Here is a 26,550-nt window from a genome sequence, read left to right as displayed (position 1 = left end):
AAACACTTCTCATCTAATCCTCTCCCAAGCCCAGGGAGGTAAATAGCATTATGTTCCCCATTTTACAAATGAGGAAGCTGAGGCCCAGAGAGGTTAAATGGCCCATCTAAAGTCACACAGCTAGTAAATTCAAGAGTTGGGTCCGGAACCCAGGTTTCTAACTCCATCTCACGCTGCCCATTCTGCCGCACCAAGACAGCCCAGGAGGTCAAGTCCCAGGCCATCAGGACAGACCAAGTACCCAGTCATCAAAGAGCACACACTGCCCAGGTGGACACACCCCTTTCCCATGGTGTTTGAAGAGACCCTCATTTTTGCCTTCTCTCCAGCCATCTGTTCTCTCCCTGCCTTTCTTATACGGCCAAAGACCACCAAACAAAACAGGAGGAAGAGCCAGAAGTCATGAGTATCATTTATTTTTTATTTTTAAAAAGCCACCATAAAAATATTTTGATATTTTAAAACCAAATGCATTCTTTATACTGATTAAAACTAGAAGGAAATGGGACAAGTTATTTGCATGCTCTTCCACTAAAGGTACCTCTTACACAGTGAGAAGGGTGAGCATCACCTGACCTTAAAAATGATCTTGAAAATCCCAGCAGTTTTCCATAAAGAACATGATATTTCTTATACTGTACCATATCCCCAAAATCCAAAACAGCAATCTCCAGCACCAGAAAAGATCACTTGGTCAGGCAGTAGTTAAGTAGCTGGCTCATGTTTGGAAGCCAAATTGTGTGGGGGAAAAAAAAATACTTTGGTTGAATACAAATATTTGAATTTGCATAAGTTAAATGTAACGCCTATGTGACGCCACTGTATTTGAGGTCTTTCAAAGGACGTGTTAATTTTTACCATATCAACATTGCAACCCACAAAGGCAATTTCCTTTCTTCACTCCTTGAACTAGATGGTTCTTTAGGTGTCTCCTCAGCCACACACCCCTTTCTCTGAGAATGCACATTCCCCAGCCAGGTTTACCCTACCTACTGCTGCTCTCTTGGCCACACGTGATTGGCTGATCGGTAGATATTCTACCCAAGCCAGACCAATCAGGTTTCTCTTGTAACCCAAGCTGGGCCAATCAGCACCTGTGCCCTTGATATTTGGAAGCGGGACACGGAGTCACCACACAGGTCATTAATGGTCCGGAGCTGAAGGTCTTGATGCAGTTCCCAGCTGGGGTGGCCGTTTCTCCCACCGTGTTTGGAGAAACAAAGCCAGTCTTGGAAAGAGATGGCCAGGATAGATAAGCAACAAGTAGAGACAAGAAACCAAGACCCAGGGAATTCCCTGGCGGTCCACTCCGCACTTTCACTGCCAAGGGCCCGGGCTCAATCCCTGGTCAGGGAACTAGGATCCCATAAGCCACACAGCGTGGCAAAAAAAAAGAAGAAGAAACCAAGACGACCCCCAGAGAGACAGTGCAGCAGACACTACAAGTCCCTTAGTCATTGCCTCCGTCTACTGTATAAGCAGCACGCTAAATGCCCTCATTTCCCAGCATCCCTTGCAGCTAGACCTGGCTGTGTTGTTCAGTTCTGGCCAATGACATGCAGGTGAAGGCCCTGGGCAGGGCTTCCCTTCTGGAGTTAAAGGCAAGGCTTTGCTAGGAGAAAGCTTTTTCTCTTTGTCCCTTTGCCTTGTCTCCTTTTTCTCTCCTGGAGCTCAGACTTGGAGCTGGAGCAGCCATGTTGGGGATCACCAGGTAACAAGCAAGAGACCAAAGCCCACCTCAAAGGACAATGGAGTGGAAAGACATGAAAAGCCTGGGTGGGCGCCTAGTGGCATCACTGTGCTCTGGACTGCACCTGAACTGCCTACCTCTGTACATCCTGTTGTATAAATAAATAAATCCCTATCAGTTTAAGCCACGGTGGTCAGATGTACCTGTTTGTGCTGTGGAGCAAACCACTCAAAACTTAGTGACTTAAAATGGCAACTATTATTTCTCATGATTCCATGCGTCAAGCTGGCCACTTGTACTGGTCTGGTTGGCTTGGCTGGGGCTAGTTTAGGATGGCCTCGTGTACAATGCCTGCCCTTGGGTTCCACTAGGACTTTTTGTATCACTCAAGATTCTCTGGTTGCAAACAACAGAAATCTCCTGTGGCTAACTGAAACAGAAAAGGAGTTTACTGATAGGAAATGAGGAAGGTTAGAGAATCAAAGGGCAAGCAAAGCTGAGGAGTCTGGACAGGCAGGAGCCGTCTTTTCTTCCCCATAGATGTCCCCTTTTTGCTTCAGCCGGTTTGAGTTTCTGTTATTTGCAACCAAAATGGCATTTACTAAGACGCTCTGCACAGCCCCAACTGGTAGCTCTGAGAAGCTACCAGAGACCTTTCTTTCCCCTGACGTCGTACCAGGGGACAACTAGGTACCTGCCGTCCCCCCACCAGAACTCCCAATCTTCTGATCCCCCAAGAAGCTAAGCCCAAAAACTTCCTTCCACCCTTGCCAATGGGGGCCCATTTGGATTCGTGACTTTGCAGATAAGGTGCCCTTCTCCAGCAACTTGGCAGAGCCAGCAGTGCCTGCTGTCGTGGAAACCGGAGTCATGAAGTGTCTGCGGAAAAAAACAGCTTCCTCCGGATCCGCGTTCCGAAGTGTGTTCCTGGTAAGTGAAGTGGTTTCCAATTTTTTAGGGTCTTAGGGATGAAAGCAATACACTAACGATGAGAAGAAACCCAAAATCTGCTAATGCTAATGTGCTCCTCTTTTTTTTTTTTTCATAAATTTATTTATTTATTTATTTTTGGCCGCGTTGGGTCTTCGTTGCTGCGCACGCAGGCTTTCTCTAGTTGCCGCAAGCAGGTGCTACTCTTTGTTGCGGTGCGCAGGCTTCTCATTCCGTTGGCTTCTCTTGTTGCGGAGCACGGGCTCTAGGCATGGGGGCTTCAGTAGTTGTGGCACGCGGGCTCAGTAGTTGTGGCTCGCGGGCTCTAGAATGCAGGCTCAGTAGTTGTGGCGCACAGGCTTAGTTGCTCCGTGGCATGTGGGATCTTCCTGGACCAGGGCTCGAACCCGTGTCCCCTGCATTGGCAGGCGGATTCTTAGCCACCAGGGAAGCCCATGTGCTCCTCTTTTTCGTACTGAGTTTCCTAAAGCAGGAGTTAGGGAGCCAGGTGAGGGTAAACTCTTCCGGCTTATCAGCTTGGCCTCATTTCCATCAAGATGCGCTGCCTGCATCCGTCTGCTCAGTGTCCCGAGTTATTCTGGGCCCATTCATGATCTTATGTGCCTGCTTTTGTTTTTAAACATTTTTCTTTGTCCATCTGTTCCCCGGGAATCCATTGCAATGCCTCCCTCCTGCAGTGGGAAACATAAGCACGCTCCTTGTTTTGAGTTTCCTCTCATCATATTGCTTTCATTCCTAAGACCCTAAGATATCGGAGGCAGGGCTTCCTTGGTGGCGCAAGTGGTTGAGAGTCCATCTGCCAATGCAGGGGACATGGGTTCGAGCCCTGGTCTGGGAAGATCCCACATGCCGCGGAGCAACTAGGCCCGTGAGCCACAGCTACTGAGCCTGCACGTCTGGAGCCTGTGCTCCGCAACAAGAGAGGCCACGATAGTGAGAGGCCTGCGCACCGCGATGAAGAGTGGCCCCCGCTTGCCGCAAATATATATATATATATATATATATATATATATATATATATATATAAATTAATTAATTAAAAAAAAAAGATATCGGAGGCAGAAATTTTACCTCTGGCTCGATGTGGTCTTATCGTCACAGATTAGAGGTGCCCTTTGACTGATAAATCACTTTTATGGTTAAACAACCAGCCTTCATTCATTCCAGCAAACACCAGGTACCTACTACGCGCCAGGTACTAATGATACTGTGCTAGACCTTGGGGCCTTAACCTTTGCTCCCCTTTCTTTTCACGGTCTAATCTGCTGCCTTCCTGCAAAGGAGTTGGAATCATTAATTTAGTGGGTGTGTTGCCTGGGAGAGCTCACCTGTAACATTCCCATCCTCTTTTTTGGCTTTCAATGAGATTACTGCTGGACCTTCTCTAGAGAGAGCTGCATGCAGCAGTGACCCTCTTCTGGGAGTTTCTTTGTGCCTTTCAACAGTTGAAGTTTAATAGCTAATAATAGCCAACTTTTTAGAGCATCCTTGCCAGCCATCAGACCCTGCACTAAGCACGGTCCAGACGTTATCCCGCTCAGTCCTCACTGTCTGTATCACTCCTGTTTCACGTGTGAAGATGATGAGAAGTAAGTTGCTTGCCCCAGAGCAGGCGCATCAGAGCCCAGACTTCGTGCTCAACTGCTCCAATACATCGTTTTCCTCGGTGAAGTCCAGGAACCAGCTTGGTATCTACTGGTTGACGAGGATCAGGTCAGCAAACGTTTTCTATAAAGGGCCATTTCCCTTTGTGAACCATGGGGTCGCTGTCATCACTACTCAACTCTGCCATTGCAGCATTATGCCTAAACAAATGAGCTTGGCTGTGTCCCAATAAAACTTTATTTATAAAGATAGGCAGAGGGCCAGATATGCCAACCCGTGTTAAACTCTCACCCAGACTAGATTGTTAATATCTGCATGGCTATTGTCTGCCGCACGACTACCAGGAAGCCAGCTGATCATCGTCTCCATCACTGAGAGCATCGTGAGCTTTTACTGCGTGCCACGTGCCACGCACTAAACGAAACACTTTACATAAATGTTCTCATTTAATCCTCTCAAGTACTCCAGGAGGAGAGAGCCATTCGAAAGGCCTCTCGAAAGGTAAAACAGGCTGCCCAAGGTCACCCCAAAGGGATTTTCAAACCCAGCTCCTAACCATGACACCACACTGCCTTTCACCATCACCGTGCTGCATCTGGACAACAGGAAGCTTTGCTGGTGAGTCTGGACACCTGCCTTCCACTGGACCAAGCCTGAAAGAACCAAGATTTCACAACACATCCCTTCCTCTCGGCATCCTAGTTTACTAGCCCTTCTTAGAGTCCCCTGCTTTCTTTAGTTACTATCTAAGTTCAGGTGTTCCCAGCCTAGGCACCATGCTCTCTCTTTCAACCGACTTTGCCTGTCTCCGCCTTGTGTTCATTTTACAACCTTCCTTTCAGTTTCCCAAATCCTCATGTGCCCCTGCAGCGGCCACAAGCAGTGTTTACCCGTAACTTCCTTTTATTCCTTCCACCCTGTGTGCTGAGCAGAGAGCTCTAAATGACCTCTGGGCCACATCGATGCCCAAGGACCAGCAGGTCACCCGGCCCCAATCCCTATCTGATGCGGCTGACGCTGTCCTCAGAGGAGCAGGGGACAGACACTTGAGAGGCTTGTTGTTCAAGAGATCCTGTTAACTTTTGTGTTGAGTCATGTGCGTGCACAGAGGTGTCACTTTAGCAGCTTCTCTTTCTTGGCAGTGACCTTGAGACCTGAAATCGGGCCACCGGATGCTCTGGAGGGGACACTGAGAAAACATCCAGCCCATCCTGAGCCCTCAGGCAGAGCAGGCCATCATGCGTCCAGTCAACCCCGATTTCTCCAACAAGGACCTTGGGCCAGGCACCATGCAGGGCACTGAGGAGCCAAAGCTGAACCAGACAGACAGGTCCCTTCCCCCAGGAAGTTGTGCCGGGATGGGGTGGGGTAGGAGGCGTCAGATATTTTATTAACAGCTTCATTGTGGGTTGTAATAAGTGCTCAGTCCCAGCCAGAGGCGGGTTTAGCTGCAACAGTCAGAGCCTCTGTCAGTCCCCCAGCGTGGGGTCCAACAGATCTCACTCTTCAGACTGGCTAGTCCCGCTCTCCCCGCCGCCATCCCCACTCTTGCCCATGACCAGAAGAATTCCAGGACCAGAGCCTGCTGCCAAACACACTTAATAAATAGGTCTTGATTGCCGGGACGTAGACGCACACTGCTTTCACAGAATAGTATAAAAATCGAAATCAGCTGCCCATATTATTGCCATCTTTGGAAAGGGTCCAGGAGGGCACTGCAGATGCAACATTGCTGAGTTTTAAGCCACATGGTACACACACACACACACACACACAAGCAGAGTCTTTGAGAGTTTAAAACAGGGCTAAGACTCAGGCCTATCAGTTGTTAAAGTTGGACACAGAACCACCTGGGGTTTAACAGAAGCAGAAATCACGCTCAGATTTTTTTTCCTCCAGTCTGTCCAGTCGGGCATATGCAAATAATTTGCAAGACAATTTTGGTTTTCAAGTAGATTCAACGCATCCAAGATAACCCCAAAAAGAGAGCTCACTAGAGAGATAGGTTGGCTTCTAATGACCTGCAACCACCTGCAGGTCTTGGCCCCATCGTGCCCTTTTGCACCTGCCCTGCTCAGCAGTCCCATGAGCGCCTGCCTGACACAGCTCCCCACCCCACCCCCCTTTGCGCAGCTTCCAGACTTTGCAGGAGGAGAGAAAGCCTCTGAGATCAACCAGGCTGTGACCCCATTCCCTGCTCTCACTCCTCCAATCGCTCCAAATGAGTATCTGGGTTGTCCCTGAACTTTGACCTCTGTGCACCTTTCTCTATCCATCACGGGTTTGCTGGTGAACATGGAGGGTTTGTGATGATTAATTAGTAAATTGGTATTTATAAAGTGCCAAGTGAATGATGTAGTTTATGAGCTGACTTTTATCTCTGTTGGCCTCCCTAATCCCTTCTTGTTTTCCCAGCACCTCAAGCTGGAGGGACCACCCAGTTCCGTCCGGCTCTGGAATGCCCCTCAGAGCTCTCTCCATCTGCCCCCATCACCCAAGAGCTCTTCCCAACCCTTCCTGTGTCTCCCTCCTCTTTTTCAAAGTGCTGTTGTTTTTCTTAATATTACCTTACCCCTCCTCAAAAGACAGTTACACAAGTAGATGTGGGAGGAAGCAAAGAAATATAAGTCAACGATGACTAAGTCTGCCTAGCTCCCTTGTCGCTGGAGTTTTGTCAGAATTGGCTCTCTCTCACCCCTGCCTCTGTAAAAATCCTTTGCCAAGGGTGTGATTTTTCCTGAAGATCATTCTTTCCGCATGACCAAATGCCGTAATGCATAACCAGTCCAGATCGTTTCTTTCTGCCCAAATCCATGCTTGGGACACAGCGCTCAGGGTCACTCAGAAGTGATTTCCCCTAATGAACAGGCAACTGATGGTTCCCGGAAGTTTCACCAGCAATCAGGGATCATCAGTTATCCCGGCCTGTTCTTCCCCCACTACTTCTCTGGTTTCTGAATAAGTGCTTTTCCTGAAGTCCAATGACCTTAGAAAGAAAGAGCTCAAATAAAATGCAGCCCCTAGCATGCATCTCTGTCTTTGGAGCGGATCAACAAGGCCTCTGAAATGAGGCAGAGCTCTGGGCAGCATGAGCTCCCACTCCATGGTCACAGAGTCTCAGGCCTCTCAACCCCTGAGCACCTGTGAGAAAATCAGCCCAAGAGGTGTTAAAAGGGCTCACCCATCCGGCAGCATTTCCTGAGCTCTGCCTGAGCATAACAGCAGCAAGGTCTGGGCGTTCTGCTCCCCTTTTACAAGATGCAGTAGGTAATGAACTGGAATTCCCCCAACTGTGCATCACGGAGCCTTCCCTCCCTCCAGAGGGTTGTGTCCACAGGAGCCAAATGGGTAATTGACCAGAGCATTTAATACATACAGCCTGTGTGATTAATTCAAACCAAAACCCCAGGTTTTTCACATACATGTAAATTGTTTTGCAAGAAGGCAAACCCTCACCTAATCTCTTCACTGTTAAAAAGTTTGCTCCCAGATGCAAAACATTTCATAATGAAGGTAGCCCTGGGAATTCCCTGGCAGTCCAGTGTTAGGGATCCGTGCTTCCACTGCAGGGGGCACAGGTTCAATCCCTGGTGGAGGAACTAAGATCCTGCATGCCTCACGGTGTTTCCAGAAAAAAAAAAAAAAAGTAGCCCTATTTCATGCAGATCCGCTATAAACCATAGGTTGGGGCAAGTTGAGGTTCATCAGATTTTTTTAAGTAATTAGCTGCTTTAAAAAGAAAGCTCAGAATTTGCAAACCCAAGCATTTGCAGGCATAATTTTTAAAGTTTTGATCTACACCCTGTCCCTAGTCTTTTGCATTCAATAAAAATACAACTATTTTGCTTCTGTTGGGTCCTTAAAGGACACATATGGAAGATATAGAAACTTACCTTTTACAAGTAGCTGTACCAAGTTGCCCAAGACCAACAGAAACTTAATTCCAAGCTTTAAAAAAAACAAAATCGTGTCATTTAAGCTGAACATCTTTATTGGATTCAGAAACAATCTCAAAAATAAGTTAATGTAAATTTCATATTTTCTTGAACCCTGAAGGGTTTTTTTCTCAATTCTTTTATTTTTAAAATGCCTTTTAAATTAATTCAGCAATATTCTTAAACTGTGGAAAATCAAAAAATATCAATTGAGGGTTTGTTCTGTGCAAATCAGTCTGTAACAGCTTGCTGGTTTTACATTCTCAAGTGCTCTCTGCCTCCAGAGCACTGGTGTCTTAAGCCCTAAGCCCATCTCTTCTCTGCACATTGACTGGTAGGAGATGCTTCTGCAAAGGGGTCTTGAGCATCATCCTAACATTCTAGAGCAGCGGTCCCCAACCTTTTTGGCACCAGGGTCCGTTTTCATGGAAGACAATTTTTCCAAGGATGGGGGCGGGGTGGGGGGGAAGGTTTCGGGATGATTCAAGCGCATTACATTTATTGTGCACTTTATTTCTATCATTATTACATCAGCTCCACCTCAGATCATCAGGCATTAGATCCCGGGGGTTAGGGACCCCTGTTTTAGAGAATAAGCACAAAGCACAGTAGTGATTCTCAAACTCCCCTGGGTGCCTGCTAAAAATGCAGATTTCTGGGCCCCATTCCAGACATCAGTTTTGTCGGTCTGGATTGGAGCCTGGGAACCTGAATTATTAACCAGCCCCACTCCACCCCCGCAGTGGTTCTGCTGCTGGAGGTCCACAGCTTTGCAGTTTTAAGGTGACAGACCAGACCACAGAAGAGAAATTCTCTCTGGTCTCTTCCTGACACGCCATCGCTTGAGCCTTTGGAGAGGACATCTCTTCTCTGGGGTCCCCACTGAAATGGCAATATCAAGATCTCCCTGTCAGTTCCCCTAAAATTAAGTCTCAGGCGACCGCGTGGCCCAGCAGCTATTCTGCCAAGTCATTCATGTGATGTGCTGGCCCAGAGGGAGAGGGCAAGGCTCTTCTCCCTCTCGCTCTCCCGCTATCTCCGAGGACCTCTCAGGGCTGAGGCCCAGCGCCATCTCCCTCGCAGCTGCTGATGCATCCCTCTCCAAAAGATGCAGGAGCTCCACCTGCGGTTACATCTAAACGGGGGTTCCTGCTCACCGGGTGCACCTTCTTCATTACCCCCGCAACCCTCATCGAAAGCGACAGTGTGTAACATTGAGTCGTCTCCATGGCAACCGACAGGGTGTCACACCGACATGGGATTACGACTCCACGGCGTGGGGATTCCAGAGAAGGGGTTGTGGGCGGCGCCCCCCTGCGCCCCAGACCCACACCCAAACTGCAGGGAAGGACCCCCTCGTCCTTCCCGCCTCGGTCCCCGGCCCCCAGCCCGACCTCTCCCGTTCAGCCGGCACAGTGAGAAGGAGAGGGGGGATGGGTTCTACGGGAGCCCCCCAACCTTACGGGGGAGGATGGTGGCGGGCCCGGCGGCCCCGGCCCACTCTAGTCGCGCAGCTCGAGCCGGAGCCCGAGCCCGCGCGGGGCGGGCTGCGCAGGGCCGGGAGCCGGGGCGGGAGCGGGCGGGCCCAGCGAGGGGCGTAAGTCCCACCTTCGAGGGCGGTGCCTGGCGCCGGGGAGTGTCAGGAAGAGGAAGAGCGCGGCCAGAGGCGGCGCGGGCGCGCGACTAGCAGGGCCCGGGGGCGAGCGCCGCGCGGGCCACCATGGCCACGGACGAGCTGGCCAGCAAGCTGAGCCGGCGGCTGCAGATGGAGGGCGAGGGCGGCGTCGAGGCCCCGGAGCAGCCCGGGCTGAACGGGGCGGCGGCGGCGGCGGGGGCGCCCGACGAGGCGGCCGAGGCGCTGGGCAGCGCGGACGAAGAGCTGAGCGCCAAGCTGCTGCGGCGCGCCGACCTCAACCAGGGCATCGGCGAGCCCCAGTCGCCCAGCCGCCGCGTCTTCAACCCCTACACCGAGTTCAAGGAGTTCTCCAGGAAGCAGATCAAGGACATGGAGAAGATGTTCAAGCAGTGAGTGCCCGCCCGACACGGTTCCCCACCCACCCCGAGAGCCGGCCTCGGCTCCCGAGCCCCCGAACCCTGGACCCCGCGCCGTCCCGGGACCCGTGCGGCCAGCCGAGCTCCCCGATCCCTGACACACCAGGGGCGGGGACCCCGGGCCCCTTCCAGATAATCACGAGGCTTCGGGACCTCCTCCCTACCACGCATATGGGTCTGGGGACCCGCGGCCCCTGGCACGCGACCCCTCCTCACGGTGACGCTGCCCCCGATACACCGCACGCGCGCACGCGGAGTGGGGGACCCCGCGGCTCCTTCTAGATAAGAACAGGGGTCTGGAGGGTCCGGTTCTCTGGCCTTGTTAGTGATGCTTCTCCACACGCGCGCACACCGAGATTGAGGACCCCGTGGCCCCCTTTCCCCCTCCTCAGCTACTTGAATTCCCAACCCACCCCCCACAAACGCGGGTCTAAAACACCCACCCCACCCTCCAGCGCCTCAACAAAGGTGACCATTCCTTTCACTGGGGTCCTTTCATTTACTCTGCTTATCTCAGATCCCTCTCAACGTGGATTCTGGGCCGAGACCCCTCCCCCGCGTCCCCTCCACTTATTCAGCATCTGCCAGCAAACTGTGTCAAAGACCCTTCGGCCCCTCCCACCTCTACCCTCATCCACTCCGTTAGCCAGGACCCCAACCCTTGACCCTCAGGTGATCTCCCCAGGGAGGGACCCCTTCCTCCCTGCCCCCCAACTCGGCAGGTATGTACACCCCCCCCCGCAGCCACGTCCCTGCAGGGCCGAGTCCCCGCCTCCCTCCCCAGACCGTCCCTCCCTCCTCTTGCCCTCACCACCCCGCTACACCCAGCAGCTTTGCAGTCACTGCCTCCCTGCTTTCTGTCAGAAGGCCCCATCTCTCCTTGCCTCCCTTCCCCCACTGCGTGCCCCCTTCCCTCCCCACGCAGGGTCCCTGACACCCCACACCTTCCTCTCTGACTTGGCTGGTAGCTCTCACCTCTGCCTTTACTCCATCCTTAAATTCCACACCCCATGCCCTCAGCAGGTTGGACAGGTCCTTCCTGGCCTCTGGGCTTCCCCCTCCCCCAACAAAAAAACTTTCAATCTCTGTGAAATGACTAGAGAGAAAGGCTTCCAGGTCCCCTTCTGGTCCAACCCTGCGTTCACCCAGTTGGAATTGAGATGGTCAGCCACGCTGCCCCACCCCGAGCAGCTTCGGGAGCCTGGGGCGGGGGTGAAGGTACTCAGCCCGCCTCCCTTTGGTATTCTTCCCTACCCACCTCCTGTTGCCCGTCCCCCCTGCCCCTGGCCCCTGGAGGGGAAAACAGCCCAGGGGTGTGATCTGGAGTAGATCTGAAAGTGGATCCAAAAGGTAGAACCGTCCTGAGGCCAAGTCTCAGGTGAGGGAGTCAGGAGGTCTGGCAGCCCAAGGTCGAGAGAGAGGGGTGCTGACCCCACCTTGGCTGGGACAGTGTGCCCGGGCCGCAAGCAGGAAGCCCGGGGCCGGGCGGAGGGTTTTGCAACCCCCCAGCTTGAGAAAGGCTCTTTCCCACTCCTCACTGCTTGTTGTGACCGCTGCTTCTGCATTTGGCCCCAGTGCAGGGGAAGAGGCTTTTGGTTCTCAGACCTGGATGGCTGGGAGCCCCATGTTTTTCCAAGGGTCAGCCTGGGGTGGAACTGAGTCCTTAACCCCACTCCAGGCCTCTGCATGGAGACCCCTGGGCCTTGAGAAGCCTGCTTCTTTGGCTCCAGGGTCTTGTCTGGGAGTTCTTCTCAAGTTTCTTCCTGATAAAAGACTGGCCCTATCAGGAGAGCAGGAGTTCCAGGATCGCACCCTCAATTGAGGGCAGTCGGAACTTCCTTATAGATTCTGCCCCCCGGGGAAGTAGGGAGATTATTCAAATGCGGCCACGATCCCTGCATTCTCAGTGCCGCAGGACTAAGGAGCTCCTCCATTCCTCCCAGCAGCCCCATGACATAGAACTGTCACCACCGTGGCGCAGTTGGGCAGTCTGGGCACAGAGCAGTTAGGTAACTTGCCAAGAATACACAGCTCAAAAACGATGGAGTCATAATCTAAACCCAGGTCTGTGACTCCAAAACCCATGTTCTTCCCTGCTGGGTTTCCCGTCGCAGACGTCTGCCTCCACGCGGGGAAACACGCCCCGCCAACACCCGCTTCCGTGTGCATGGCTGATTTTCTACCACTTGGACCCACCACCATAGTCCTCCTTCTCTTAGGCTTCATCCCCTCTACGCCCGCCAAAAAAAAGAAGGAGCTGTTTGGAGAACCCAGACACACCAAATGAGCAGGGACTTGGGAGGCTGCAGCTTGGTTGGAAGGGGCGTGCGACTAGGGGAATGGTCGTGAAGCTGCATCTGCAGAGCAAGCTCACTTTTTACAGAGGCTGTTTTGGCTGTTAGTTTGACGAGGGGTACTCCGTTGAAAATTGAGGGGAGCTGAACCCCTGGAAGCCCCCTCTTGGCACCACTACTGCTCGATGGGGTATTGGCAGGGGTGAGGGGGGCAGGAAGGGGTCAGGGAGCTTCTAGGGAAGGAAGTGCCACCGGCCGGGGGGCCCTGGCGTGGATGGAAGGCTGCAGATTTTGTATTCAAGGAAACAAGGCTCCACTGTGCCAGCCGAGCCCAGCCCAGCCGCGTCCCGGCTGTGAACAGCCAACAGACAGGCTCTCATGGAGGACAAAACCCGCGTTCTGCTTCTGCTGTCCAAGAGGTGCTGCAGCCTCCTGGGTCCAAGCAGGGCCCAAGGATCACAGCCGGGGCTCTGCTGGGACACTTCCACCCTGATCTGCAGCTCCCATGGCAGAGGGCAGGGGAGCCTGACCCCCCGGGAAGCCATCCACCAGAGCAGAGTGCAGGAGTTGGGAGAGGGCAGAGGGAGCTGAGAGCTGGACTTGTCTTGGAGGCCAGGAGCTGGGAAGTGGGGCTTTGTCGTGGCTCTGCCACTAAATTACCTAGTCTGCCTGCCCTCTCTGGGCCTCAGGCTTGCCACCTGTAAAAGGAGCCTGATGTATCTGATGATTCCCAAAGGCGATTCACCAATGACTTCCTTATTTCTTAGTGGTCCTGAACCCTCCCGGATGGCAGAACTGCCTTCCGGGGTCTTCCAGTGCATCCATTCAGTGATCATCAGCAGATACTTCCTAAGGATGGAGATGGAGGGAGAAGAGAGGGGGCAGCGGGAAGATAGACGGGCTCTCCGTCATCGCTGACCTCACGCTGCTGGTAGTTTCCATCTGGGAGAGACCTCTGGGGTTGTCACCAACGCTTCTCCCCCATTTTACAGAAGAGGAAACTGAGGCCCAGGAAGGTGGAGTGACATTCATGGGGAGGTTTTCAGTGGCTGAACCAGAGCATCCTTGTCTATACAATGGGAAAAGTGGTCCCTGCTTCTCGAGGTGGGACAGGGGGGAGGCGATGCACGCAGAGCTCTGGCACGGTGCCAGGCGCCTGGACTCTCAGTCCTTCCTCCTCTTGCAGCCTCAGGCTGCACCCATCGCCTCTAATCCGACCCTCTCCCCTCCTCTGTCTGCCCATCCATCCAGGGCTGCTCTGGAACCCTCCAGGCAAGGGGCAGTGGTGTGGACCCAGAGGGCCTCTGGCCTGGCAACAGCCTGCGTGGGGCTCTGCGGGGTGGTGTAAGCCGAGACCTGCCAGAGAGGAAGGCAGCCATGTAATTCTGAACCTGCCGTGGAATCCGAGGAAGATGTCCTAGTTCCCTGCCCTGCTCAGCCTCGTCCCCAGCCACTTCATCTCATGACCCCTTGCGTCAGAGAAGAGGGGGGCTTCCCTCTCTTCTTGCCACCTTGCCCTCCCCTCCTCTCCACCCGCTCCGCCTCCCTGGTGTCGCCTCAGGCTGTTGCAGCTCAGCAGCACCACCCCCTCGTCCTTCCTGGAGGACTGTCTGGTGCAATGGTTAAGGGCAGGGCCTTTGGAGTCAGCCGCCCTGGGTTGGAATCCCAGCCTTGGGCCCTGGGGCAAGGCATGTAAACCCTTCTGAGCCCCGGTTCCTCACCCTGGAACAGGGAGAGTAATAGAACCCACCTCAGAAGGTTGTTATGAAGTGCCTGGCACAAAATAAGTACTTTCCGAGTTCCTGTCACCACCGTCCCCAGCCCTGGTGGTGGTGCCTAGCACGGAGATTGCTCCACAGAAGCCACTGGCTGACTCCACTTACCCCCCACGGAGGTGCCCGGCCTGCCAGGCTGGCAAGAACCCTCTTGCTTTGGGCCGGAGTGATGGGGACCCAGCATGAGAACCTTCTTTCCCTCCTGCTGAACCGACACTTTGATTGACAGCTACCTATGGCTTTGATAAATCACAAAAATGGGAAACCGAATTCATTATCACTTAATTACGTGGAAGGCAGGTGGCAGAAAAAAGGGCAGCGCAAACAGCAGCCCTGGGATGACACAAAACTAGGACTCCAGCGCCCGTCTGCCACCGCCCAGCTGGGTGACTCTGGACGGGGTGCTCCGCTTCTCAGAGCCTGTTTCCCCTGGGGCTGAAGAACCAGCCTGGTAAAGTCCTGAGGATTAAGTTTAAAAAGGTCCTGGGGAATTCCCTGGAGGTCCAGTGGTTAGGACACCGCCCTTTCACTGCCGAGGGCCCAAGTTCAATCCCCAGTCGGGAAACTAACAAACCTGAAGGTGTGGCCAAAAAAAGTCCTGAGCCTTTGTAAAGAGCCCACCATTGTGTCTGGTCTGTGGGCTATTAACAACATAGACGATGATTTTGAAAAGCTTCAAGTCCATTCCTTTGATCACATTTTATTAAGTTTCTGTGTGCAAGGTCCAGAGAATTAAGGAGAAAATAGAGTTCCTGCCCTCGAGAAGCTTAAAGTCTCAAGGAGAGCAGTGGCATAGAGGGGTCTTTGGGGGGATAGAGAGGATGGGCCCACCGGGCTGGAAACGGCAGGCTCCATTTCTTTATTTCTATGACGAGGAGTGGAAGTTCTCCTGAGGGATGCCATGCCCACGGCCCTCCACAGCCAGCCCCCTGCCGCCACGCCCTCTCCTTGTTAAATGGAGCCACCAGGCCCAGTTGAGCCTGGTGTGTTATTTCAGGAACTGAACTTCATCCTCACACCAGCCCAGTGAGGTGGGTGCTGTCATTATCCCCATTTGCCAGATGAGGAAAGCAAGGCTCGAGGTTATAATAAGTGGCAGGGCCAGGATTGGAACCAGGTCTGCCTACTGGGAGCTCCCGAGGCCAAGTGAGGGCTGCGTTTATGGTTGGGGGACAAGAGGAGTCCCAGAGCCTTGGCAGTGGTCGGGGGAGTCCTCTGGGGGTTCAGAGGTTGGGCCCTTCCCCCTGCAGCAGCCAGGAGCCTGCCTTTCTGGGGAGAAGCCCCACCCCTGGGGAGGGAGGATTTCCCGAGCCTCGGGCCTGTCCTCTGCTCTCCTACTTCCCTTCTGATTCTGAGTCACCTCTCCTTTCCCTCCCCCCAGGGACTTTTGGTTCCCTTTTGGTTTGCACCTTCCGGCCTTCTGTCCTCTGTGCCTCTGGGTTCAGGGCCTGGCTCCAGCTGTACGACACCCAGCCCTGCTGCCTGGGGCCCTTTCTGCAGGGCCAGCGCAGCCAGGGGCAGAGTCGCCCTGTGGCCTCAGCAGGGACAGTCCCCACAGCCTCCAGCAGCCGAGTTCCCTCTGACTGCCCAGCAGCCTGCCCCTCGGCAGACTTCTGCTTTTCAAGGTCTCTAGAGAAACGAGGGTTCCGGTCCAGAAAGGTGCAGCCGGACGGAGCCGGGCCTAGGGACTCCTGAGCTGTGCGGAGACAGAGGGCCGCTGTGGCCTCTCCATCCCAGGCACTTTGCCCCTTGTTTAATCCTGTCTCAACATCCTGGAAGATGGTCATCACCCCTTTCATAGATAAGAAGACTGGGTCTCAGAGAGGTTTCCGTGACTTGAGGAGTGGAGACAACAGGATTTGAACTAGGGTCCTTCTGACTCCCAAGTCCCTTGCTCCCATGGGACCCGAGGAGAGCAGCACCGGTGTCACCCGGGAGCTTGTTAGAAAGCTCAGATGCTCAGGCTCCACCCCAGGCCTACTGGATCGGAATCTGCATTTTAACAAGGCTCACCAGGTGTGCACATTAAGGGGTAAGAAGCACTGGGCCACCCCATAGCCGTCTCCCTGCCACGTTACTTAGTCTGGGCAGTGAGGGGAAAACAAGAGGGAAGATCGAGTTAAATAGTAAACACTGGGTTATATTAGACATTCAGTGAATGTTCTTTGCAATCACTATTATAATAAGAATTATTATTAAGTGCAGGCAGGGAAGGAGGCGGCACAGAGGAGAGCCGGGGGGAGACCCACTGCTGAAACTACATGTGGAGGGAGCTGCCCTCCCAGGGTGGGCTCAGCATGAGGTGCTTGAACTTGAGGTCCCCAAGTCCTGACAGCGCCCAGCAATTGCCATCAGCCTGGGGGGCCCCCACTTGATCCTTGGACTTACTGGAAAGCTGTGGAGGAGGCGTGAGCAACCCCCCCAGCCACACACTCACCCGTATGCACTCACACACCCTCTCCTTGGCTGACACAGGGCAACAGATCAAGTGTCAGACTCCGCAGATAGGACTGGAGGAAGTGGTGAGAGGCTGGGCTTTCCCCTCATGAGTCAGGCAGTCTGGGGGTGGGACAGTGCAGGAACTGATGGGCACTGCCGGCTGTCATCACCGAGCCTGTGGGCGTCCACCTGCACCTGCCTGTAACAGCTAGCAAGGCCAGAATTTCCCTGTTGTCCAGAACTTTCCTGCCCCAAGTGACCTGCCTTCCCATTTTGCAGGACAAAGAGTAGAGGCCTAGGAGCCTCTGGGGCCTCCCCAGATAGGATGGGGGAAGACCAGGTCTGTGAATGCTGAGAACAAAACCAGGTGGGCCTGGGGGCTCAGTGGTCCATAAACACCACTCTCTCCAGCTGTCTGTCCTCCTGGGGACCCCCATGGGCAGAGGGGCCATCGGCAAAGGCCTGGGATGGGAACTAGAAGGGAGAGAATTGGGGTCCCCTATGCTCCCAAATCAACTGTTCCCACCCTCCCCTCGTGCAGCAGCTGTGATAACTCCTCCTCACTCTCCTATCAGACTGTACGGCACAGCTGGCTGGTGGGGAGGGTCGTGCGTGAGGAGCAACTTTCTAATAGTTCCAAAGCCAAAATGTGCTGCTTTGGGTAAGCAGTGAGCTTCCCATCCTTAGAGGTATTCAAGATGCCAAGCAGGAAAACTGCATTGTGTATCTGACCCTCATGAATGGCTAAATGAGGTGGCCTCCAGTATCCTTCCCAACCTGAGTTTCTTTGGTGCAGGGTCTGTAGGCATCAGGACATAGCATAGTAGTTAAAAGCACATGTTTTTCATCAGGTCAGGGTTCTGATCCCAGGTGTGCCCTTGTCGGCTATAGTCTTGGCCAAGTCACTTTCTCCCTGAGCCTCAGTCTCCTCGTCTGTAGTATGGGGATATTTATGCCTGCTTCACTGAGTTCCTGTGAGGATCTGATACAAAACACTTGGCACGGTGCCTGGCACATAGTAAGTGCCCAGCCAAGAGCAGCCACTAATGATAATATTGTTACGAAATGAGGGCAAGCCCTGCACGCTGTAGGAACCGGCCGCTGCTCACCCCCATATCTCCGGGTTATCATAACCGGGGGAGGAGGAGCCGTCAGCCGGATGGGACCTGCAGCCCAAAGGGGCAAAGTCTGCCTGGGTGGTGGCCGCTGCTCCACTTTCAAGGGCAGATGGGAGGGGATTTCGTCACCAGCATCCGGGACGGCAGCTGCTGAGCCCTCTCCGTCGAGAACTATTCAGGGGGAGGCTCGGGGGGAGGCGGGTAGGAATGTGGGCACAGCACCAGGTGCAGCAGCCTCCCTCCAATGCTGGAGAAAAGTGCTGAGCTCCCAGCCCAGGAGCTTTGTTGTCAGTCCTGCCAGATGGAACTGGCCCTCCCAGGCAGGCCCCAAGCCTCTCCTCTCAGCCCAGTCTCCCCCAGCCCTGCAGGCTTGAGAATCTGGGAGCCTCCATGGGACCTCCTCCCCAAGAAGAAAGCAGGCAGGCAGGGAGGAAAACTTACAACTTTGGGAATCTTGCTTTTCTCCAGCTGTGTGACCCTGGGCTGCTTGCTACCCACTCTGGGCCCCCATCTCCCTGCACGACATGAAGGGGGTAGACCAGGCATCCAGGCGGATCTTGGCTACGGACTCTTTTCCTGGACCCTCTGAGCTACCTGCAACCTCAGCTCCAGCTCAGGGAGAGCACTGAGGGAAGAGAGGCTGTCCCCAGTCAGGGATATATGCCTGTTTCCAAGCATCTTAGAACACCCTTCTCTCCTGGGTTGCCGGTCGTCCTCCTCCTGGCGGCACAGTGACAGTCTCCCCCTTTGTCACCTCCCTCCCTGTCAGAGGAGGAACAAGAGAGTAATCCAGGACCGAGGCTTCTCTCTCTCTCTGCCCAGCGAGAGAGCAAAAGATTCTGTCCTGCTGTCTCTTCACCTCCCCAAGTGGCGGGGTCCTTGAATCAGGCCTAATGGGGGTGGGGGAGGGAAGTAGGGGGACCTTCAGAGAAGATGCTGGAGGGACCTCTGGGTCATCGTGTCCACTCCCCGCCTCCAGGCCAGTCTACAACAAGCATCTCCTCCCCGCCATGCACCATCAGGACTGGTGCCTGAGGGAGAAATTGTATTTTTTACCATTATTATTCTCATTATCACCATTTTTATATTATATATGTGCAAAGTACTTAACTAGTATCTGGCACATAAAACGTTCTCAATAGCCACTATTCTAAAGAAATTGCAGGTTTTAAGCACGTACTATGTACTAGGCATTCTACATCCACAATCTCCTTTATCTCAAATCCTAAAGGTAGATGTTACCGATAATAATAATTTAGTAGTAGTAGTAATGTAGTTAGCGTGTAATGATTAAGTACTTATTGTGGGCCAGCCCCTGTGCTAAGAATCTACATGGATCAACTCTTAACTCTTGCCACAAGCCTGGGATGGGTCTGATCTCCATGATGTAAATGGGGGAATTGAGGTTCATAGGGTCATGGGACTTGAGCAGAGTCACCTAGCCAGCAGGTGGCAGAGCTGGGGTTGGACTCAGGTTGGTCTCAGCAGAGCTGCTGTGAGCACAAACCTCCAGGGTTTACCCAGGAACCTGGCTGGTCCAATGACTCAGAGCCCACCCACGTCACAGCCCAGGGCACATGGTAGATGTTCACTCCCCCGGGGGTCTTGCGGGAACAACCCCCTCCAGTGTGGCCAGCCCCTGCATTGTCCCCCTGGGGGCAGGAGCCCGGAACCAGTAATTGATTGATGCTTGATTGACACAGGCAGCAGTTCACGCCGTGGTTTGAGCCGCAGCCCAGCCAGACCTGGGAGCTGCCAGAGACCGAGATCCAGAGCCCAAGTTTCTGTCCAAGTTTGGACACTTTATCTGCACTTCCTCTGAAACTGAACCACCCCTGGCTGCAGGAGTAACCCATGAGCAGTAAATAAAGCTGAGGCTCAGGAGAGGCAGGTGGGGCGGTAGAGTGTGGGAATCACAGCGATGGGCGTCTGAACCCTTGGCCAGTGACCAAACCTCTCCAGCCCCTGTCCCCTAATCAGTCACATGGGGACATAACTCTGACCCCCCCCCAGGATTGCTGAGCGCAGAGATTGTAAAGAGAAAATGCCTGGCACATAGTAGGAGCTTTATAAAAGTAACGAAGTCTCGTGATAGTGCTGGTAGCTGCAGTTTCTGGAGCCAGCGCTGTGCTAAGTGCTTGTCACGTGTGAACGTACTCAGTCCTCGCAGTGACCTTACGAAAGAGTCACCATCATACCAGGGGTTCTCGGCCTTGGCTGGAGGCTCGATGACACAGTCTCCTGGAACCCAGGCAGTCTGCTCCAGCCCTGACATGTCATCACTGGAGCCCGAGTTCAGAAAGAGGCGGGGGCTTTGTCTTCCTCAGGGACGCTAAGGAGTGGCATCCGTGTGACTTGCCCCGGGAAAGACTGACTCCCTCACCTGGCCACGCTCCAGGGCTGCTCCAGTACCGGTCACTAAGGCTCCTGCAGCAGCCACCCAGCCCCTTACCACTGGCAAACAGGCTCCAAAGATGGAAGGGGGGGCTCCGCTGTGCCCCCCACAGGGCCCCTCCAGCTCTAAGCGGAGCCTGGACCACGGGATCGTTGGCCTCCCTGAACCTCCCGAGTCCCACAACCCTCCACCACATCCTCTCGCATCTGCTTCCGCCTCGGCTGTGGCCACTGCTCCCACCCCGGCCCCTTTCACCCTGTGGTGGGGGAAAAGGTCTCAGGACCCTGTGTTCCCTGCAGGGTTCCCAGAGACCTATCTTCCCTGTGCTGCATCACTTCCAACCACTGACTCACTTGCTCGTGAACTATTTTTACCCCTTGCACAAATGCTCTGCTCAGCGCTCCAGGCAGACGTCTCTGTCCTGCTGGCAACCCCAGGACATGGCGGGGGACGGGGGGGGGCGGGGCCCAGCAAATGTGCAGGTTTATGAGCCCTACTGATGTGGGGTAGAAGCCCAGCCCCTTCCTTTACTGCTGTGTGACCTTGGGCAGGCCACTTAACCTCTCTGAGCTTCCATTATAAACGAAGATTATTATGAAGATTAAGTAGAATAAAGTATGGAAATTTCCCAGCACAAAGATAGATTTCAAAAAGTGGTTGCTGTCAGATGTCCATAGTCGTGTGCAGCTTATGTGTAATGAGAGATGGGGGAAGGGAATTGGGAAGCCCTGTAGAGGCCACGGGAATGAGATGTGTGTTTATGTAGGAACTCCAAGTCTCCAGGAAGTTTCTGGAACTCAGCCCCTGTATGTCATACTGCTGTCACCAGCGCTGCCACCCAGCCATCTTGAGGCCTCGGGGACTGCACAAGGTTCTTTAGGCTCAGAAGGCCCATTTGGCCGGCGCTGAGATGACTCTCCCCAGCCCACCAGGAGACAGGGTGGTTGCTTGGTTCGCCTGATAAGAGGCCTGGCTGGGCCGTGGGAGCAGCACCCACATCTGCCATGCTGTGTGCTCCCGGCACGAGCAGCACCTCCCCAGCCAGGGGACGGGCCTGGAGTCCAGCTCTGACCCAAGCTCTTACCGCAGGGAAGCCAGTCGAGTGAGCCGTTTAGACTCTGCCCCTCACCCTGTCCCTCTCTCTGCCAGGCTGTTGGTGGTAGGAAAAGAGACCTGAAATGTGCAGGGCAGAGGCACGGTCATCACGTAATCACTGTTCCAGGTCTTTCCAGCCATCCAGCTGGATCCCCGCCGCTCGCTGCAGGCACCCTGCACAACTTGTTCCCAGAACACACCCCAGGCCACCTTCCAGAAAACTAGAAGTGGCCCCTCCCTCCTGTGACCTCTGGCCCTACCCTGAGACATGTGGTACCTTCTGCTTCCCTCCTGGGTGGGAACAGGGAGAGGGGGAGAGATGGAGCCAAGATGTCCCTCGAGTGCCTGTGGAGGTACCTGGAGATGTTCAGTGAGTTCTAACATCAGGGCCTACCGTCCCAATCCTCACCCCCATGGTATTGTAAATTCTCCCTCCCTGCTTGTTCACATCTCATTCAGTAGAGAGGGGCTGTGGTTTCCGCTTCCTTGTGTAGCAGGTAAATTTGGCCAAAAGTTAGCACTGTTCAACATGTAGGAGGCTGCCAGGTCACGTGGTGAGCTCCCCATCATCAGAGGTAACCAAGCAGTAGCTGGGCCTCGAATCAGGATTCCACCTGGGCCGAGGTCCTCTCCAGCTGTGATAAGATGATGTGTTGGTGGGAGGTACCTTTTGAGCCCCCAGGCTCCTTTTACTCTGGCTTATGACCACCCTGGTCAGGTATGAGGTGGCAGGATGTCCTTAGGCCTCTCCCTTTGCGCTCACAGGTACGATGCCGGCCGGGATGGCTTCATTGACCTGATGGAGCTAAAGCTCATGATGGAGAAACTGGGAGCCCCCCAGACCCACCTGGGCCTGAAAAACATGATCAAGGAGGTGGATGAGGACTTTGACAGCAAGCTCAGCTTCCGAGAGGTGAGCCCCACTCCCCGTGGGGGGCAACACCAGGGGGTGGGGAGAAACTAACCCCTCTTTGTCATTGAGCGACTTTGTCCGTGAACAGCCACTGTTGAGTGGCTGAGAGTTGGCTGAGTGAGGTTTCAGCGGATCCTAGAGCAGGTACCTGGAGAGGTTCTGAGATGCCTAAGTGAGAAGGAGGCATCCATTCCTTCATGCAGTGAGCACTTATGGAGTGACTTCTGTATACCTGACCCTGTGTGGGCTGTGAGAGTACAGAGAAAGGCCCTGTGCTCCGGGGGTCCTGGCGTGTAGAGGGGGAGATGCTCAGAGAGTGAAATAACAGGATGCTGTGATTCAGGAGAAGAGGGGACAGATGAAGGAGGGACATGCACTGCGGGTCCGAGAGGAGCCGGGCGCTGAGCCGGGTGACTTCACACTCCGAACCTCACTCAGGCCTCACTCTGAGACAGGAGCCACGAACCAGCCTGTTTGCTGGAGGAGGAAGCAGAGGCTCAAGGCCAGAGAGCAAGGGCACTGGTCCCCGGGCAGCATAGGGTTAAATGCCAGAGGTGGCCTCTGGGGAGTCAAGGCTCAGGCTGGGCCTTGGAGAACTATCAGGAAGCACAGAAGAGGCAGGGCGAGAGAAGGGGTGGGGGAGGCGCCTGGGGGAGCCAAGTCCCAGGGAGGAAGGTGCAAGCAGCACACAATGATGGTTTGGAGTCTGGACCTGGGTTCAAATCCTTCCTCCATCGCTTTCTGGTGCTGAGATTGGGGCAGGTTTTTTCTTGCCTCTGAGCCTTCCTCGCTCTGTAGAACGGGCAGAGTCATGTACCTTTAGGACTCAGTAAATGGAATTTAGAGCGGATTCGTTTGGGGAACAGTGGTAACAAATGTAAGAGGTAGGTTGAGGCTTTTAACGGGAGCTGAGCGTGGGCAGAGCAGCCTGCAGTAGCCCCAGTCCTGAGGGGGGGCAGGAGACAGGTCACCTAGCCTCCCATCGTACAGATGGGCAAACCAAGGCCCAGAGAGGGAGGGAAGCGACAGCCTGTGCAGGACACAGAGCACGGAGGACGGAGAGCCCAGACCTCCAGCTCCCAGGCCTGTGAGTACCGCCTTTCCGGGGAGGCCTGCAGCTGGCCCCGGGTGTGGCCAGGCTCTGGCCCCTTTTCCTCTCTCCCTGACAACATCAGTGTTCTGTTCTCCCTGCTGCAGTTCCTCCTGATTTTCCGCAAGGCAGCGGCTGGGGAGCTGCAGGAGGACAGCGGGCTGCATGTGCTGGCCCGCCTCTCCGAGATCGATGTGTCCACCGAGGGCGTCAAGGGGGCCAAGAGCTTCTTTGAGGCTAAGGTAAGGAATGGGAGGAGGTGTGGAGCCCAGGGTGGGGTTGCCCTGACCCCCGCTTGAGGACAGGTGTGGCCGGGGTACACCGGGACCCTGAGTTAGCTCAAGGGTCAGCACGTCCCCTTCCTGTCCCTGCTGAGACCGCAGACAGGAGGTGGGGAGCTGACGCCCCTCCTGGGTCGGTCAGGGCCCACGGCGCTCCTGGCTTCTGTCGCCTCCCGTCCAGCCTGTGATCCTTTCCAGCTTCTCTTTCTCTCCCTGCCCCAGAGGTGGGTGAGGGAGGGGTGTGTACTCTTGAAGAGGTGACAGGGGCCACTTTGAGCTGCCCCAGCCCTGTACCCGGAGCCACTACCCGCAAAGGACTGGGCCTTAAAGAGGGGGCCCAAGAGACAGGAAGCAGGCCCAGAAACACAGCACTGGCTCCCGGGGCCTCTCGGAGACACTAGCCCCGCCAGCCCCAGCCGGGAGGAAGTATGATGGGCCCCAGAGTCCACTGCCGTGCACAGTACCCTCCCCTTTCAGCACACGCTCAGTTGGAGGGGACAAGTATGGTTCCTGGATCCTACCCTCCCCGGGCCCCGGGGCCCCTGCCTGTTCTGGCTTCTCCCCCTCCCCATGTTAGCTAAGAACATTCCTTCTAGAGGCCTCCTCCCACCTCCCTCTGGGCTTCTAGGGTTGGTGGGATGTTTCCGGGTTCATCAGTAGGACCAGGTGTGCATCTGGGCTTCCCAGGACAGGGGACAGGATAAGAATAGCAACTTCGGAAGCTCGCATTTACAGGACCCGTGCTCTGCAGCAGCTACTGAATATGTCTTCTCTCTTTCAATCCTCCCAACGTATCCATGAGGTCGCAGTTATTGAGCGCCAGGCTCTAAGTGGAAGAACTGAGGCTCAGAGAGGAGACTGAAGTGCCTGGCCCAGGACCAGGCTAGTGGGAGGCAGAGCTGTGTGTGCATAGGGGAGGGGGACAGCGGAACCAGAAGAGACCCCAGAGAAAGCCCCCTCTGGCCCTGAGCCGCCTCTTCCCTCGACCCCACCCCAGGTCCAGGCCATGAACGTGTCCAGCCGCTTCGAGGAGGAGATCAAGGCGGAGCAGGAGGAGAGGAAGAAGCAGGCAGAGGAGATGAAGCAGCGGAAGGCGGCCTTCAAGGAGCTGCAGTCGACCTTCAAGTAGCGAGGCTGCGCCCCACCGCCTGGCCCCGGCCCCGGCGCCCGGTCCCGCTGGCGAGGGTGGCGAGGGCCGGCAGACCGGAGGCCAAGCCTGGTCCTCGGCTCTGTCTGAAGGGACCGTGCTAAAAAGCTACACATGTCTGTGAACGAGCCGGCTGAGGGGTCTCCCAGAGCGGCCCGGCCCCTCCCCGCTCCCTTCCGCTGTTCCTGAGGCCCTGACACCAGCCGCCTCCCTGCCTGGCCCAGCCCTCCCTGGCCAGTCCTGCACCTCTCGCCTCCTGGCCGCCCACTGCCTGCTCCAGCCGCTCTGCTCCCGGCTCTAGGGCGCCCCCTGCCGGTGGGCTGCTGCACACACACTCCTCTCCTCCCTGTGCCTCTCGCTTTCCACCTCCTCCTACCCCCGCAGAGACCACCTGCCCTTAACCCACAGGCTGCACTTGTCCCTGGGGCCCTCGAGCACCCCCCCTTGATTGGGGGAGCAACAGATGGCAAGAATCGTGGCCGGCCCCATAGAGCTGATTGGTGGCACCCGGGCTCCCCATCACCAGCACCTGTTCCTCTGGCCCTGCCTCCTCTCTCCGCTGGAATCAAGGGGGGGCTTCTATCTTGGCGAAGGGACCCAGGCCCCTGGCACCCCATGCTGGCAGGGAGACCCCAGCTCTCTGGGGCCCAGCCAGGCAGGGTGAGGGGGCAGCTGTGCCAATCTACCTCACGGGCCCACACTCTGCCGGCCATGCCATGGATTGTGGGCAGGGAAGGCTCTGGGGGCAGAAACACCAGTCCCTGGTTCCCCCCGCCCCTTTCCCTGGCCCAGAACAGCCTGAGGGTCTCTGGAGAGAGGAGGGTGGGGAGGAGGGATTGGCCCCTTCATAGGGAAGGAAACCAGCACGTCTCCATTCTCCAGGAGGCGTCCAAGAAGTGCTTTAAGTGGTTTGCACGGACCAGGTGGTGGGGAGCAGGGGGCCTGGCTCGGCTCTTTCACGCCATCCTTCCCCAAGTGACATTCACCGCCTTGTCACCAGCAACGGGACCTGTCCTGTCACACCCACCCCCTGAGGGAGCATGGGGAACCCAGCCCTCCCCGTGCCCATCCCCAGATGGGCCGTGGCCAAGCCTGTGCCACCGGCCCGGCCCTACGCGGCTCCCGATGTGCTCGCTCACGTGCGTGCGTGTCTGTGTGTACGTGCGTCTGTGTCCATTGCTGTGTCGTGAAGCTGTGCCCGTCCCCCAGTCCAAACAAGTGAATGGCCACTGAGGCCACAGTTATGCAACTTTCAGTGTGTGTTGTGACAGCGTCACTGCTTTTTAAACTCGGTAACTCTTTATTTTAGTAAAATGCCCCAAGAGTCCACTAAACTCCTGTTGGACTTGCAGAGTTGGACTTGCAGAGGTTTTATTTTTTTGGCCTTAGAATCTGCAGGAATTAGGAGGTACTGACCCCAGTGCAGCAGCCTTGGCCCTGGATTGCGTTTGCCTTAGCGGATATGTTTATACAGATGAATATAAAAAGTTCTTTTTCTTTTGGCTTATTGCTTTTTTTTCTCTCTCTTCCCTTCTCACCAAAAAAGAAAAAGGAAAAAAAAAAAAAAGGCTACTTCTTCGTTCGGTGGTACGATTATTTTTTTTAACTAAAATAAGATAAAATTCTATATTCTTATGTGTGTGTGGTTCTTGTTGGGGTGAGAGAGGGGAGGGGCTGGGAAAGGAGCAGACAGGATGAGGTCACATGGGTGCTGGGGCAGCACTGGCTCAGGTGGCTCCCATGTCATTTCAGAAGCCAGGGAGAAGAGGG

The 26,550-nt window shown here is 54.9% G+C and overlaps 1 protein-coding gene and 1 long non-coding RNA gene across 2 annotated transcripts; one reads left to right on the top strand and one right to left on the bottom strand.

The window, feature by feature from the left end:
- Positions 1 to 35: 35 nt before the first annotated feature.
- Positions 36 to 9,734, bottom strand: LOC309639831. Its single transcript, XR_014251872.1, has 3 exons — positions 9,339 to 9,734; positions 8,140 to 8,194; positions 36 to 3,312 (listed from the first exon to the last, which is right to left on the bottom strand). It is a non-coding gene; the product is annotated as an uncharacterized lncRNA (long non-coding RNA).
- Positions 9,735 to 9,820: 86 nt separating this feature from the next.
- EFHD2 (EF-hand domain family member D2) lies at positions 9,821 to 26,283 on the top strand. Its single transcript, XM_082417485.1, has 4 exons — positions 9,821 to 10,206; positions 22,115 to 22,262; positions 23,460 to 23,594; positions 24,631 to 26,283. The coding sequence occupies exons 1-4, from the start codon at positions 9,902 to 9,904 to the stop codon at positions 24,760 to 24,762; spliced, it is 720 nt and encodes a 239-aa protein (XP_082273611.1). The 5' UTR covers positions 9,821 to 9,901; the 3' UTR covers positions 24,763 to 26,283.
- Positions 26,284 to 26,550: the final 267 nt, after the last annotated feature.

Source organism: Balaenoptera physalus (genome assembly GCF_965194825.1).
Source record: "Balaenoptera physalus genome assembly, chromosome: 1".
In the NCBI taxonomy this organism is placed as follows: domain Eukaryota; kingdom Metazoa; phylum Chordata; class Mammalia; order Artiodactyla; family Balaenopteridae; genus Balaenoptera; species Balaenoptera physalus.
This window is presented reverse-complemented; position numbering and strand designations above follow the sequence as displayed.